This window comes from Nicotiana tabacum, chromosome 4 (assembly GCF_000715075.1).
Source record: "Nicotiana tabacum cultivar K326 chromosome 4, ASM71507v2, whole genome shotgun sequence".
Classification (NCBI taxonomy): Eukaryota; Viridiplantae; Streptophyta; class Magnoliopsida; order Solanales; family Solanaceae; genus Nicotiana; species Nicotiana tabacum.
The window spans coordinates 137606067-137617761 of record NC_134083.1 but is presented as its reverse complement, the minus strand read 5'-3'; the positions used below and the strand labels follow the sequence as shown (position 1 = coordinate 137617761).

Below are 11695 nucleotides of genomic sequence, written 5' to 3'. Positions count from 1 at the left end.
ATTTTAGTCACAAGTTATTTGGTCAAATTATATAATCAAATTTTACCCTCAACGAAATTATAGCCAATTGCGACTTGGAATGTAATATTGAATTAGTCACATTACATTTGATTTTATTATATTGAATTGCAACTAACTATACAGTATACACTTATTTACAACTAACCTACAATTTATCTACGAATTTCATACATTATTTCTACCCAGTTAAATACAACTACAATATCATACAACTTAAATATAATTATTATACAAATTTTATACAATATGTCTTTTGTATATTTTATATCTGATTTGTATATATTTTGTGTATGGCGTGTGCTTCTTTCTCTCTAAAATTCCAATCAAAACTTACTCTCTTAATAAAATTTTGATACATATCAATAACTTTATATAAAAAGATAGTATTGATAACTTAAATACAAATTTTATACAACGATTCATACATAATACAACTATTTTTCAACTTTCATACAATATTTAAATAATATATATATATACAATTTATCTACGATTTTACTATAACTTTACTACAATTTCGTAAGTATATTGCATGTCATGTCTTCTTCTTCTTCTTTTTCGAGTTTCAATCTGAAATTAAGCCAAAATCAAGTCTAATATTCACCAAAACACCCTCAAAATTGAGATATAAACTCCAAACAATATTCCTAATTGTTTGCAACAACACCCAATCCAAACAAATAATGGGTTTTGAAAATCCAAATTCAATTTCAAAGCTTCAAAGCTTTTTAATGGATGTCAATGGTGGAAACTCTATACAGCAAGAAATTCATTGATGAATTACTACAATATCTTCGTCTTGAATTTAGTAATTCTTTTCAATGTTTGTAATCCGCACTTTTGAGTTGCAATCTTTGTTCTATGAACTCTAAATTTTATAATAACCAATTAAGTGTCAGTTGTTATGTTAGGCTTTGTACCCACCTTATTAAAACATTAATTGAAAGGATAATTTGACTAAATTGTACTTGTTTATTCTTTGACAATACTTTATTAAGTATTATTCTTACTTTCACTACGTTAATTCCTCTCCACATTTTATTACAGTAAGGGTAAAGAAATTTGAGTAATTATTTCTTAATTTTCTAAAATGAAAAGTATTTTGAACCAATAACAACAATAAACCCAGTATATTCCCACATGTGTGATTTGGGGAGGGCACTATCTCCTGCTCAGAGAGGACGACGACAACAACAACAACAACAACAAAAAATCTGGTATATTCCCAAACCAATTATCTTTAATAAACATAACAACTAAAAAAAGACAGGAGAGTATATATTTTTAGATAACTACTTAAAAGGGAGATAAATTAGCACCCAATGTCCAAAAGATTGGAACTTGATCTGCTAATTGAAGAATCAAATTTATCGGTTAAATATAACGCATTCGAGGTCCAAGAACAATCTTCTACATCTAAAATAATAGATTTATGATGTTAGAATCCAAATTGAGAAAGATTTCTTATTCCAAAACTAGAACTAATCGTAGGTGGTGCTTATGAATTGCCCTTATTCCTCGCTGAATGCTTTTTCTGAGTAGCTGGGAAGGGTTATATAGGGGTGTGTAAATTCTTAGATATGTACTTCTGAATCTGCAATTAGTTTTAAAAATCAGCAGAGCTGAACTTCAACAGTTAGTTTTCAGGCTCTCTCCTGCACAAGATATGGTGAACAATGGATGGCACAATGTTAAAGTATCTGTTAATAGAGATTGATATTGTAAAATAAAAAGGCAGGGAACATTGAGCTGGTGTACTTAAAAATGTGTGTAACATATCAACGTCGATTTAAGGGCTGGATTTGCAACGTCGAAGAAAATTTCTTCATATCCCGGTGTGTGTATGGTCTACAATTCTGAGAAAACAGAAAAGAATTACTGGGACTTGCCAACAATAGCAACCAGTAATCTTGCAGGTTTTTGTATATCAAACTCAAAAGCACAATTTTGTATCACACAAAATTTGTTGCCAACTTTTACGCCCCAGTACAACATACTCACCTCTACAATTGGTCAACGCTGTGAAAATTCTCAGAATTCTGTGCTCCTTTTAACACTTTCGTACCAAAAAAACCCCATGTACAAAATGCGCTCGTAGTACCAACCAAAGGAAATTCTTTGAAGAAGCCAATGTACTTCATTTCTACTCATCTTCGTCCCCGATGTGCCTTCTATTTTGGAGCCCAAACTCCTCGCTTCTGGTAAATCACCACTTATTACTCGATGAACTGCTATCCCCAAGTGTGGTGCTTATAGGACTCCCAGGAATCAACTCCTTCCAAAAGCTATGAATAAACTGTGTCAATTTATCTTGAAGAGGGTTTTCAGTTTCACGACAAGTCTCCAATCCTCAACAGACAGGTCCTTCTGTAGAAGGTTAAAAGTAGTAGTCAGCAAAACTAGAAAGTAGCTCAAAATAGAAGAGCAGCGACTAAACAAAGGTGTGCTTTAGAGAAAAGGAACTTCACCAAAAGCTCTACTTTACATACCCGGAAATTGGTCTTCAGTATGTCAATGGACCTCCTTGAAATTTTGCTGACAAGCTCATCCTCCTCTTCAAAATGCCTGCCAAACATCTTCTGTTGCTCCTCAGGGTTAGATCCGACAATCTGCAAAAAATGTGCAATAAGTGAGACCTCATGGGTCTATAAGCAAAGATCAAAATCAATTGCTTAAAACTCATGAAAAAAGTCACTGTGAGATACAAAACGATTATATTGTGAACCAAGAGAAACTACTACATCAACTCTACATTCAACAAACAGGTCATAAAGTAAGAATTTCTAACTAATCCACAAGGATATATCCAAAGTGTCAACCACTTCGTACCTTAATAGCCACCCTCTGGCCTTTCTTCGCAGAGTCAACAGGCTTATGGTTGTTCTCAATGGATGCAACACGACCAATATCAATGAAGTCCTTTTGAGGAATACATATTGGAGTTCCAATCTGTTCAGATCAAGTTCAGCACAATGAGGACCAAAATACACATGAAAATTTTGCAGTCCATGATTGATGATTATGTAAAAGAAAATTGAAGAGTGCTACTATTTCTTTTATTTTCTTTGAACACAACACTGTAGCAAATTGACGAGTGCTACTACTGCCAGCATGACAATGGAAAGCTTAATCATGTGAACCCTACAGCATGGCCACAAACAATAAAGTGAAATACATGTGAAGGGGTAACCAGGAGAGAACATGATGTTACACACTCCTATCAATCTATGCAGGAATATCTAACTAGAACTAACTAAAGAGGATCAAGAACAAGACAGGACTTGAATTCTGTATGTGTTAAATGTTCATCGAGTAAAATGTCTAAAGGCGGTATGACAGAATCAATGATGGAAGAGAAATGGAATGTGCTTAGAACTAAAAAATGTTTTTTCCAAGGACCAAATCTCGTAAATAAAACAAAATAAAAACCCTATCTTGGACATGCAAAATCATGGTGTAAATGAAGAATGCTCATAACCTTTTGATAGCAGAGACCTCAGTTACAATGATACCCAGCAGAAAAAATGGATTCTAATCATACCCGGCAACAGCTCCAATGGAACCTTATTACATAATCAGGATCCTCAACTTTAAGGAAGATTATAGAGAGAGCAGATACATGCAAACTTATATTTCACAAGTGCTAGCAGTCTAATGAAAAGGAGAAGATTTTGTAAATACATTATAGAGAAACTCCAAGTAATTTAATGTATTATTAGTTTAGAAGTTACTTTAAATGAACAGAACAAGTAGTAGCCTACAAAACACCGATTCTTGGAATATCACCACAGCATAGTTTCACCAAACAAATACAAAAAGTCTCCAGAATACTGACTATCCATAAGTTTGTTTACGTCAGAACAGCTGTGTCTCAAGAAAGGTTATATACCAAGAAGTTCAAATTTAACGAAAATCAATGTGAACAAGCAAGATCCCTTCCCCAATCCAATGGAAGTATGAAATTAGCAAGAAACTAATAGTATCAGTGAGATCAATTAAACATTGATCATCTATTCTCATCTGTATTGCTGATGTGCACACAGGCTGGTTTTCCCAAATGAAATGCAGAGATTCCATTACCTTTTATTTTTCTTTTCTGTACCTTTATTTTTAACAATTAGGTTGGTGAATGAAATCAATGAATCATGAGACAATAGACAAGAAAGTTAATACCCTGGCAATGCCCTCAAGAACATCAACCCCCAGAACAATTGGATCCTTCTTGTTGAAGACACAATTTGGTACGATCTTGAGCACACAGGGGAAGACTGCTTCTTCAGCAACTTCCTTCTTTTTTTCTTCCTTGATAGTGTCCATGTAGGCCTTAAACTGATCAAACAAGTGGTATATAATATCAGCCATAAAAACCTTGACACCAAGTTCATCTGCAAGTTCCCGAGCTTCCTGTGTCACTTTAACATCAAAGGCCAAGATTGTTGCATACTCTTTCTTCTTCTCAAGCATAACACTGGCTTTCATGACATCCTTTTTATGCACAGGGCCTATGCCAATCCCACTGACAGGTATGCTTACGTCTGGGGTCTTCAAGAATTCCAGCAAAGCTTCCAATGATCCAAGTGTAGATGCTTGAACATATACTCCCTCTCCACTTTTGTCGATCCTGTTCATCACTGACCTCATATCTTCCATAGCTGCTTCTTTGATGTCTTCCACGTCGTCATCAGGCCCCACAACATATAGACTAGTGCCAGCAATTGCATGCTCAAGGCCCTGCACAAGACCAAAAAGAACCAAGGGAGAATTCCCTCAGTCTCACTTATTAATGGGAAAAACCACTGAATCGATACCAAAATAGTTAGTAGTGCCAGCATCACACATCAGTAGCAAAACTTATCAATACACTCATGCAAGGGACTCAAAGGTTATGGCTCGCTAGTTGGACGTCCAAGTCAAATTTCGTTGAAGTAACAGAATATACACAAGAACAACCATTGGATTTCTTACAACTATCCTAAGTCAAAATAGGATGATATTTATACGGGCTTTTCCAACAGAACTATTAGCATAGGTATCACATAATTTCCAACCTAGGAATATAAGAAATTCTCAACAGAACTAATATGTTCAGGGACATCACAGAGAGGGAAAAGAAAAAGACAGAATATCTGTGCCCAAATTAGAATAACCTTCTCATCCTACCACAAATTTCACCACAATTCGTTGAACCTGAGACATCAGTGGATTGGTTGGTTTTGTGACAAGAGAAAAGAGAGAAAGAAAGGGGTGTACATGCAAAGGTCAAAGAGATAGCTCCTCCACTTAATTTATTTTGCGCAATTGAGATGCTTCCTCCAAATCTTTGTGAAAAATTGCTAGACTTTCAACAGTGATCAAGACTCAAAAGCTATATCCAGTGCATTAAACCCTCCTCTGCCTGACCAATCCTACACAAAATAATCCTAAATAATTTCTCGATTAAAAGAGAACACAGGAACCCAAATATAGCATCACCTAATTCTAACTACAAATTAAACTGAGATTCAACTACATACATTACAGATCAGTCGCCATATAATCCCCTTATGCCTCTGCATCAGATTTCATACCCAATTGACTTTCTAAGCTTGATCCTAAGACTGACCAAAGATGAGCTCACAGATTTACAAGTAGATGATAGCTTTTTTTATTCGGACAGATTCACAAGTAGATGACAATACCTGAGCAGTAATCTTTATACCCTGGGCAGCCTTGATTTTCTTATGATGCAAATATGTTCCCTGAATAGGATTTTGCCCAAACAAAAGAAGACACTTTCGTCAGTACTTCATTAGATAAATCATGTACAGATAAATCCAAAGGAATTAACATGACAATCATTTCATTCTTCAGATATTTTTCACTCCATGGACCAGAACGTCCAAATGCAGAAAAATAAATTAGGACATAACTGAACCAGCAGACTTGTGTCCCACATTCAGAAAAGTAAATTAGAATTGAAGTGGATCTACTGATAGTGGAAATAGCATACTTTAGGAGGGGCAGTTGGAATTTGAGACACAATTCTGGAAGCCTCAGCGAATTTCTGATCTTTTGTTTCTTTGATCAGAGAAATTTCAAAGTGGTAAAAACCAAGTGTGTCTAAGTATGTCAGCAATCTAGAAGTAATATACGAGCTCAACAGCCCCATGTCCATGAAAGCATCCACGAGCTTGAAATGATTTACATAACTCAAAAGATAAAGGTCTAATAAACCAGGTGCTGATACCTATCACTAATTTAAAAGGAAAAAGAACAGATTTCATGAACACAACTTTCCATACAGCCACATCTTTCTTGAGCTAGAGCCCCCACACAAAACTTCAATTTTTTTGTAAGCCACATTTGGCATTGAGAAACCTAATGACTCTAGCTCAGTGAGTACCTTGACAATCCCAGGATAGATATTACCAGAATATGATCAATGTTAGATTCAAACAGATCTACAAGTCATGACCGAAATTTAGGTTATTTGAACATCCTCATGATCTTGCATAACCTTTCACAATTAAGGCACAACGATATAGCAACGATTAAGGCACAGTTTCAATAATTATATATAGCTGAACTAACAACAACTAGTACTCCTCAATGCCTAGCAAGTTCAGGAAAATATAAGGAGTTGAACTGAGGTTAGAGAAAATTTTTTTGATAAGTAGGTTAGAGATGCTTTAATGCAAAAAGAATAAATTGGAGTGCCTAAAGGAACGCGTAGTTCCATACCTTTACTCGGAGTTCCTTCATTGGGTGAGGCGTTAGTAACGCTCGGATTGAGGCAACAATAGGTCCCTACACACAAAAAGAGGAAAATTATAATGTTAGACACTCTCCACGATGGAGGATCTGAACATAGCAAAGAAGTAATGGCTCCCTAAAGACTTGGACAAGAAAAGGGGAGAGTTCCATGCCTGCATGCCACAAACGACTATTTGATCTCCTTCATGAAGCACACCATTAACCAAAACCACGTCAATGGTTGTCCCGTGACCCTCAATAACCTTAACCTCCAAAACCGTACACTGCCAAAGAGTAACAACAGTTAATCAACCCATATTGAGAATTTCTATTTAACTGACGATGATATGTGAAAATGATACCTGGATTTCATTGCTGAAAGTAAGTCTCTCTACCATTGTCTTTTGTGTCCATTGAACAAGTAACAACAACATGTCAGGGATACCTTCACCACTGTTACATCAATAAGATCCAGAGAATCAACATATTTAGCCAAAATCAACAGTCTCATGGAGTGCTAGACGGACACCCCGGAAAAAGGGGGAAAAAGGGGACGGGGGGTTGTTGAATATGTGCACAAATATACACACCTGATAGCACTGGTTGGTACGATACTGAAAGTATCTTTCCCCATATCTTTGTTTTTGTAGTACAACTCAGTATTTATTCCTTGTTCCTTGAACTGGGTAACAACCTGTAACAATTGAACTGAATTCTGTTGAGATAAGGTCCACCAATTGAGGAATGGTCAAATCGAGGAGTTATAAGAACCTGAGTGAGCCTATTATTAAACTCAAACTGAACATCTTTGGACTGTTGCTTCATTGCCTTTACAATGGGAGCATTCTTGCAAACTTTCCATCCATACAGCCTATCCACCTGCATAGCGATAATATCAATGAAATAAAATAAGCAACTGAAATTAAAAGAATACAATCAAAATAAAACCATAAAAAAGTGCATCAGTATAGATGATCTTCACCTTATTCAGAGCAACAATAAATTCAGTATTCCTCATCTTCAGAAGATTAAGTGACTCTATGGTTTGTGGTTCTAGCCCATGCATAATGTCAACAACCAAAATTGCTATATCACATAATCCTGAACCTCGAGAACGCAGATTCGTGAAAGATTCATGTCCAGGAGTGTCAATGACCAATAAACCAGGGACCTTCAGTGTGGCATCAGCTTTGAGCTCCTTAGTTCTCTCGCGTATATTCTCGGCTGGAAAGTAAGTTGCACCTATCTGCTGAGTAATCCCTCCAGCTTCACCTTCTTGAACATTAGTGCCTCGTATGCAGTCAAGTAGCTTGGTTTTACCAGTATCAACATGACCCATAATACAGCAAATAGGAGACCGGAGATTGTCTTCACTCTGGTTAGGAGGAGCACCAGGTTTTCCTGTTACCCGGTCTTCAGGGATGTCTTTCTGCTTATTTTGGTCGGCAACCCTATCCTCAGGCTCACCCCTCCTACTTTGGTCATTCTTAGGTACACCTGGTAAAGTTGCAGCAGCTTTTTGAGTAGGAACAACAGACTTGGCAGCAACAGGCAGAGTGGCTGCGTCATGAGCAGATGAACTTGCAGTCTTAATCTCTTTCTTAGTTATAGGTTGCGGTTCTGAATCTACCTCCTCGTCTTCAAAAGCACTCTTACCAGGCAGTTTCAGATCAGCATCATCCCAACTCTTTGCATCCCATTCCTCATCATCTTCTTCTTCTTCAACTTCATTTTCTTCTGCATCAGCTACTTCTGACTTCTCCTCTGTAATCGTCGAATCCACATCCTCAACCTTCTCAGTTTCCATGGAATTAACCTCGGACACAATCTCCTGCTGATGTTCTTTAATTTCTGTGCTTTCAAAAGACTCTTCCTGGGCTTTGCCATTTGCCTGAGCTTGTGGCTTCGACTTCTTTGTTTTATAAATGGGCCGTTTAGTTGTCTCTTTCTTATTCTCACCCCCCGGGAGTGGCAGTGTCCCACCATTAGCAAGAAATTGCTTCCTCATTGCTTCTAATCTTCGAGCTTCTTCTTTTTGCTTTCCTGTAAGCAGTTTTCCCTCTTGTTTCTTCTTCAAGAGCTTTTCCTTCTCTTTCTCCTTTTTCAAACGTTTCTTCTCTTCTGCAAGTCTTTCTAGTTCTTCCTGACGAAGTCGTTCTTCTTCTTCCTTCCTTAGCTTTTCCTCTTCTTCCCTCTTCTTCCTTTCTTCAGCTTCCTTCATCTTTTTGAGTCTCTCTTGCATCTCCCTAACCTGCTTTGACTGTTTCTTATCCGTCAATTTTCCTTTTGCATCATTTTTTGTTTCTTCCTGCTTTTCCTCCACATTAGATGCAGCTGCTGCAGCTGCCTTTTTCTCTTTTTCCTTCTCCTTCTTCTTTTTCTTCTTCTTTGCAGCAGCAGACTCCACAGCTCCTTCTTCTACTGCTTCCTTCTCAGCAGCATCATCACCTAGTTGATCTTTCTCCTCTTGTGGAAGAGAAGCAGGAGGCAGTGCAGATGTATCTTGCCCTTCACCAATTTCCGCCAGAATTTTGTCAATGTCATCCTCCTCTTGAACCGTTTTACCACCCTTTTTCTTCTTCGATTTATCTTGCACCTGCACTTTCTCTTCAGAAGGAGCAGGAGCAGGAGCTTGTGCTTCACCAAGCTCTGCTAGGATCTTGTCAATCTCATCCTCATCTTCTTGAACTGTACGCCCACCCTTTTTCTTCTTGGTTTTGTTCTTAGAAGTTTCTGGCACCTGCTTTTTGCTTCTATTATCATCAGCTTCTTCAGGATTAAACGACGTGCTAGCTTGTACAGGTTCAGCTTCTTCCCTAACATCGTCTTCATTCATGCTGACAGCACCTTTTTTCTTCTTCTTAGATGACTTCTTTTTACCTGCAAAAATAAGTTCTGGCTCATCATCCTCTTCAACTGTCTCAGCCTCCAACTTAGAAACAGAAGTATCTGCCTCTTCTTCTTCATCAAGAAGTGCTGAACTAAATGAATTGTCACCAATCCTCCCTGTACTAGCAACCACTGGTTCTTCATCTTCCTCAGATTGTTGCCCAGTTTCATCATCATCCTCATCACCAATTGTATCAAAAGCTGTAGAAAACACACTTGCACTGCCTTTACCCGGCTTCGACTTCTTCACTTTCCCAGAGAAGGGGGCAATGCTTTCATCTTCTTGGTCACTATCCCTCGTTAGATCCAACCTGTCTTCCTCATCATCATCCTCTCCAAGTACTCCATAATTAGAGGCATTTGCCCCACCACCCTTCTTCCCCTTTTTACCTTTTTTCTTGCCACCTGCTACTTTTTCTTCCACAACCACAGGCTCTTCATATAACTCTGTTCCAACAGAGTACTCATCATCATCAATTGCCACATTCTTCTTCTTAGATGACTTCTTTTTACCTGCAAAAATAATTTCTGGCACATCATCCTCTTTCACAACATGCTTCTCGTCCATTTCATCGTCATCGTCGTCATCATCTCTGGGCCCCGATTTCTTGCCCTTCTTGCCCTTTTTCTTACCAAAGGCAGGTGCAGCCGGTAGTGACTCGTCCTGAACCGAAGGTTCTTCAGACAATTCAGTTCCGATAGAGTACTCATCATCGTCAATCACCCCCCGATTCTTCTTCTTCGACTTACCTCCCCCACCACCCGCAACCTGCTTGGCGGGCTCAGGGTTATCCTCTTCGCGTTCTGTCCCCTTCTTTCTCCCCATTATTCAACTTAACTACTAGCAGTTTCGGCAGATGATGTATTACTTATCCAATAAAAACAGGAATCAAAACAGACCTTCAAAACCCTACATCCAAAATCAAAAACCGAAACCCAAATTAAGAAAACTAATACAACAAACTGACAATCCAAACAAAACTTTAAAACCCTACATCCAAAATCAAAACAGATGCTCAAAATTAAAAAAAACTAATACAACAATCTGATTAGTTCACCAAACACTGACCAAAACTCCAATAAACAATAATATCCCACAGTAGCAAAATTTACTTCAAATGATTAATAGACTCAGATCTAATCAGTTTAAAAACACATGGAACAACACGTATCTTGATTCCATTTACATCAAAACATCAAAAATAATTATATATAAAATAAAATAAAACAATGCTCAGATACACAATTATAGAACTAGAAACAAAGTAATACACATTCCGATGATAAAATTAATATCGGGAATAAGACGTTGAGCTTTCATGAGAAGGATGGTGCTGTTACCTGAAAGATTGAAAAGAGAGAGAAATGGAGAGATTGAGGAATCGGCCGATAAGAAAGAAGCAAATGGAGAAAGGGTTTGATATGTGAGAATAGTTTATAGGGTATGCTTTGTACAATTTCCTCCCTTCTAATAAGTGAAGTAATAATTTTTGTTAGACCCTCGTTTCCAAATGTTTCAAAATGTATAAAATAGCTTTACTAATAATATTATTCCATGGATTAGAAGTTTTAACTTTATTTTAAATGGGTTCATTTTATATATTTTTTATGTGTTTTGTATCAATTTATATCTCTCTATGCTGGTTGATATAATACACACACATTCTCTATTTTGAAATAAAATCTTTATTATCATTTGATATAATCTACTCACATGCTATATTTTGGATTTCTTATAAAGAAACTAATTAAATGATAAAAAAAAATTATAATATTTCAAACGTATCCTTTGATAGAATTAATTATCAATATTTTGTTTTATAAGATAATATTTGAAATTACTTATATTTAAATGTTATATTTTCTAATGGCACTTTTTTAGATTTGGCAGGACAATACAGTTTGGATTGAATTTAATTTTGGTAACCAAGTTGAAATGATTTCCATTAAACTGTTTACTTTTCAGTCAGGTTCGTTCGATAAAATAAAGATTGAAGAATTCAGCATATAAAGTAGGTGTATAGTAATAAAAATTCAAATATGCATATATACT

The 11695-nt window shown here is 36.7% G+C and overlaps 1 protein-coding gene across 1 annotated transcript; it reads right to left on the bottom strand.

Moving 5' to 3' along the window:
• Positions 1-1776: 1776 nt before the first annotated feature.
• On the bottom strand, positions 1777-11143 carry LOC107794762 (uncharacterized). Its single transcript, XM_016617283.2, has 12 exons — positions 10984-11143; positions 7736-10552; positions 7525-7632; positions 7344-7447; positions 7116-7206; positions 6927-7037; positions 6742-6807; positions 5700-5759; positions 4195-4752; positions 2851-2970; positions 2511-2630; positions 1777-2388 (listed from the first exon to the last, which is right to left on the bottom strand). Exons 2-12 carry the CDS (start codon positions 10466-10468, stop codon positions 2323-2325), a joined length of 4137 nt encoding a protein of 1378 aa, XP_016472769.1. The 5' UTR covers positions 10469-10552; positions 10984-11143; the 3' UTR covers positions 1777-2322.
• Positions 11144-11695: the final 552 nt, after the last annotated feature.

Excerpts from the sequence above, each read along its gene's own strand:
- LOC107794762 (XM_016617283.2), bottom strand. The coding sequence starts at position 10,468 with ATGGGGAGAAAGAAGGGGACAGAACGCGAAGAGGATAACCCTGAGCCC. Across the intron at positions 7,633-7,735 it reads TTATTGTTGCTCTGAATAAG|GTGGATAGGCTGTATGGATG; the intron begins GTGAAGATCATC and ends ATCGCTATGCAG. Across the intron at positions 6,808-6,926 it reads TAGTCGTTTGTGGCATGCAG|GGACCTATTGTTGCCTCAAT; the intron begins GCATGGAACTCT and ends TTTTGTGTGTAG.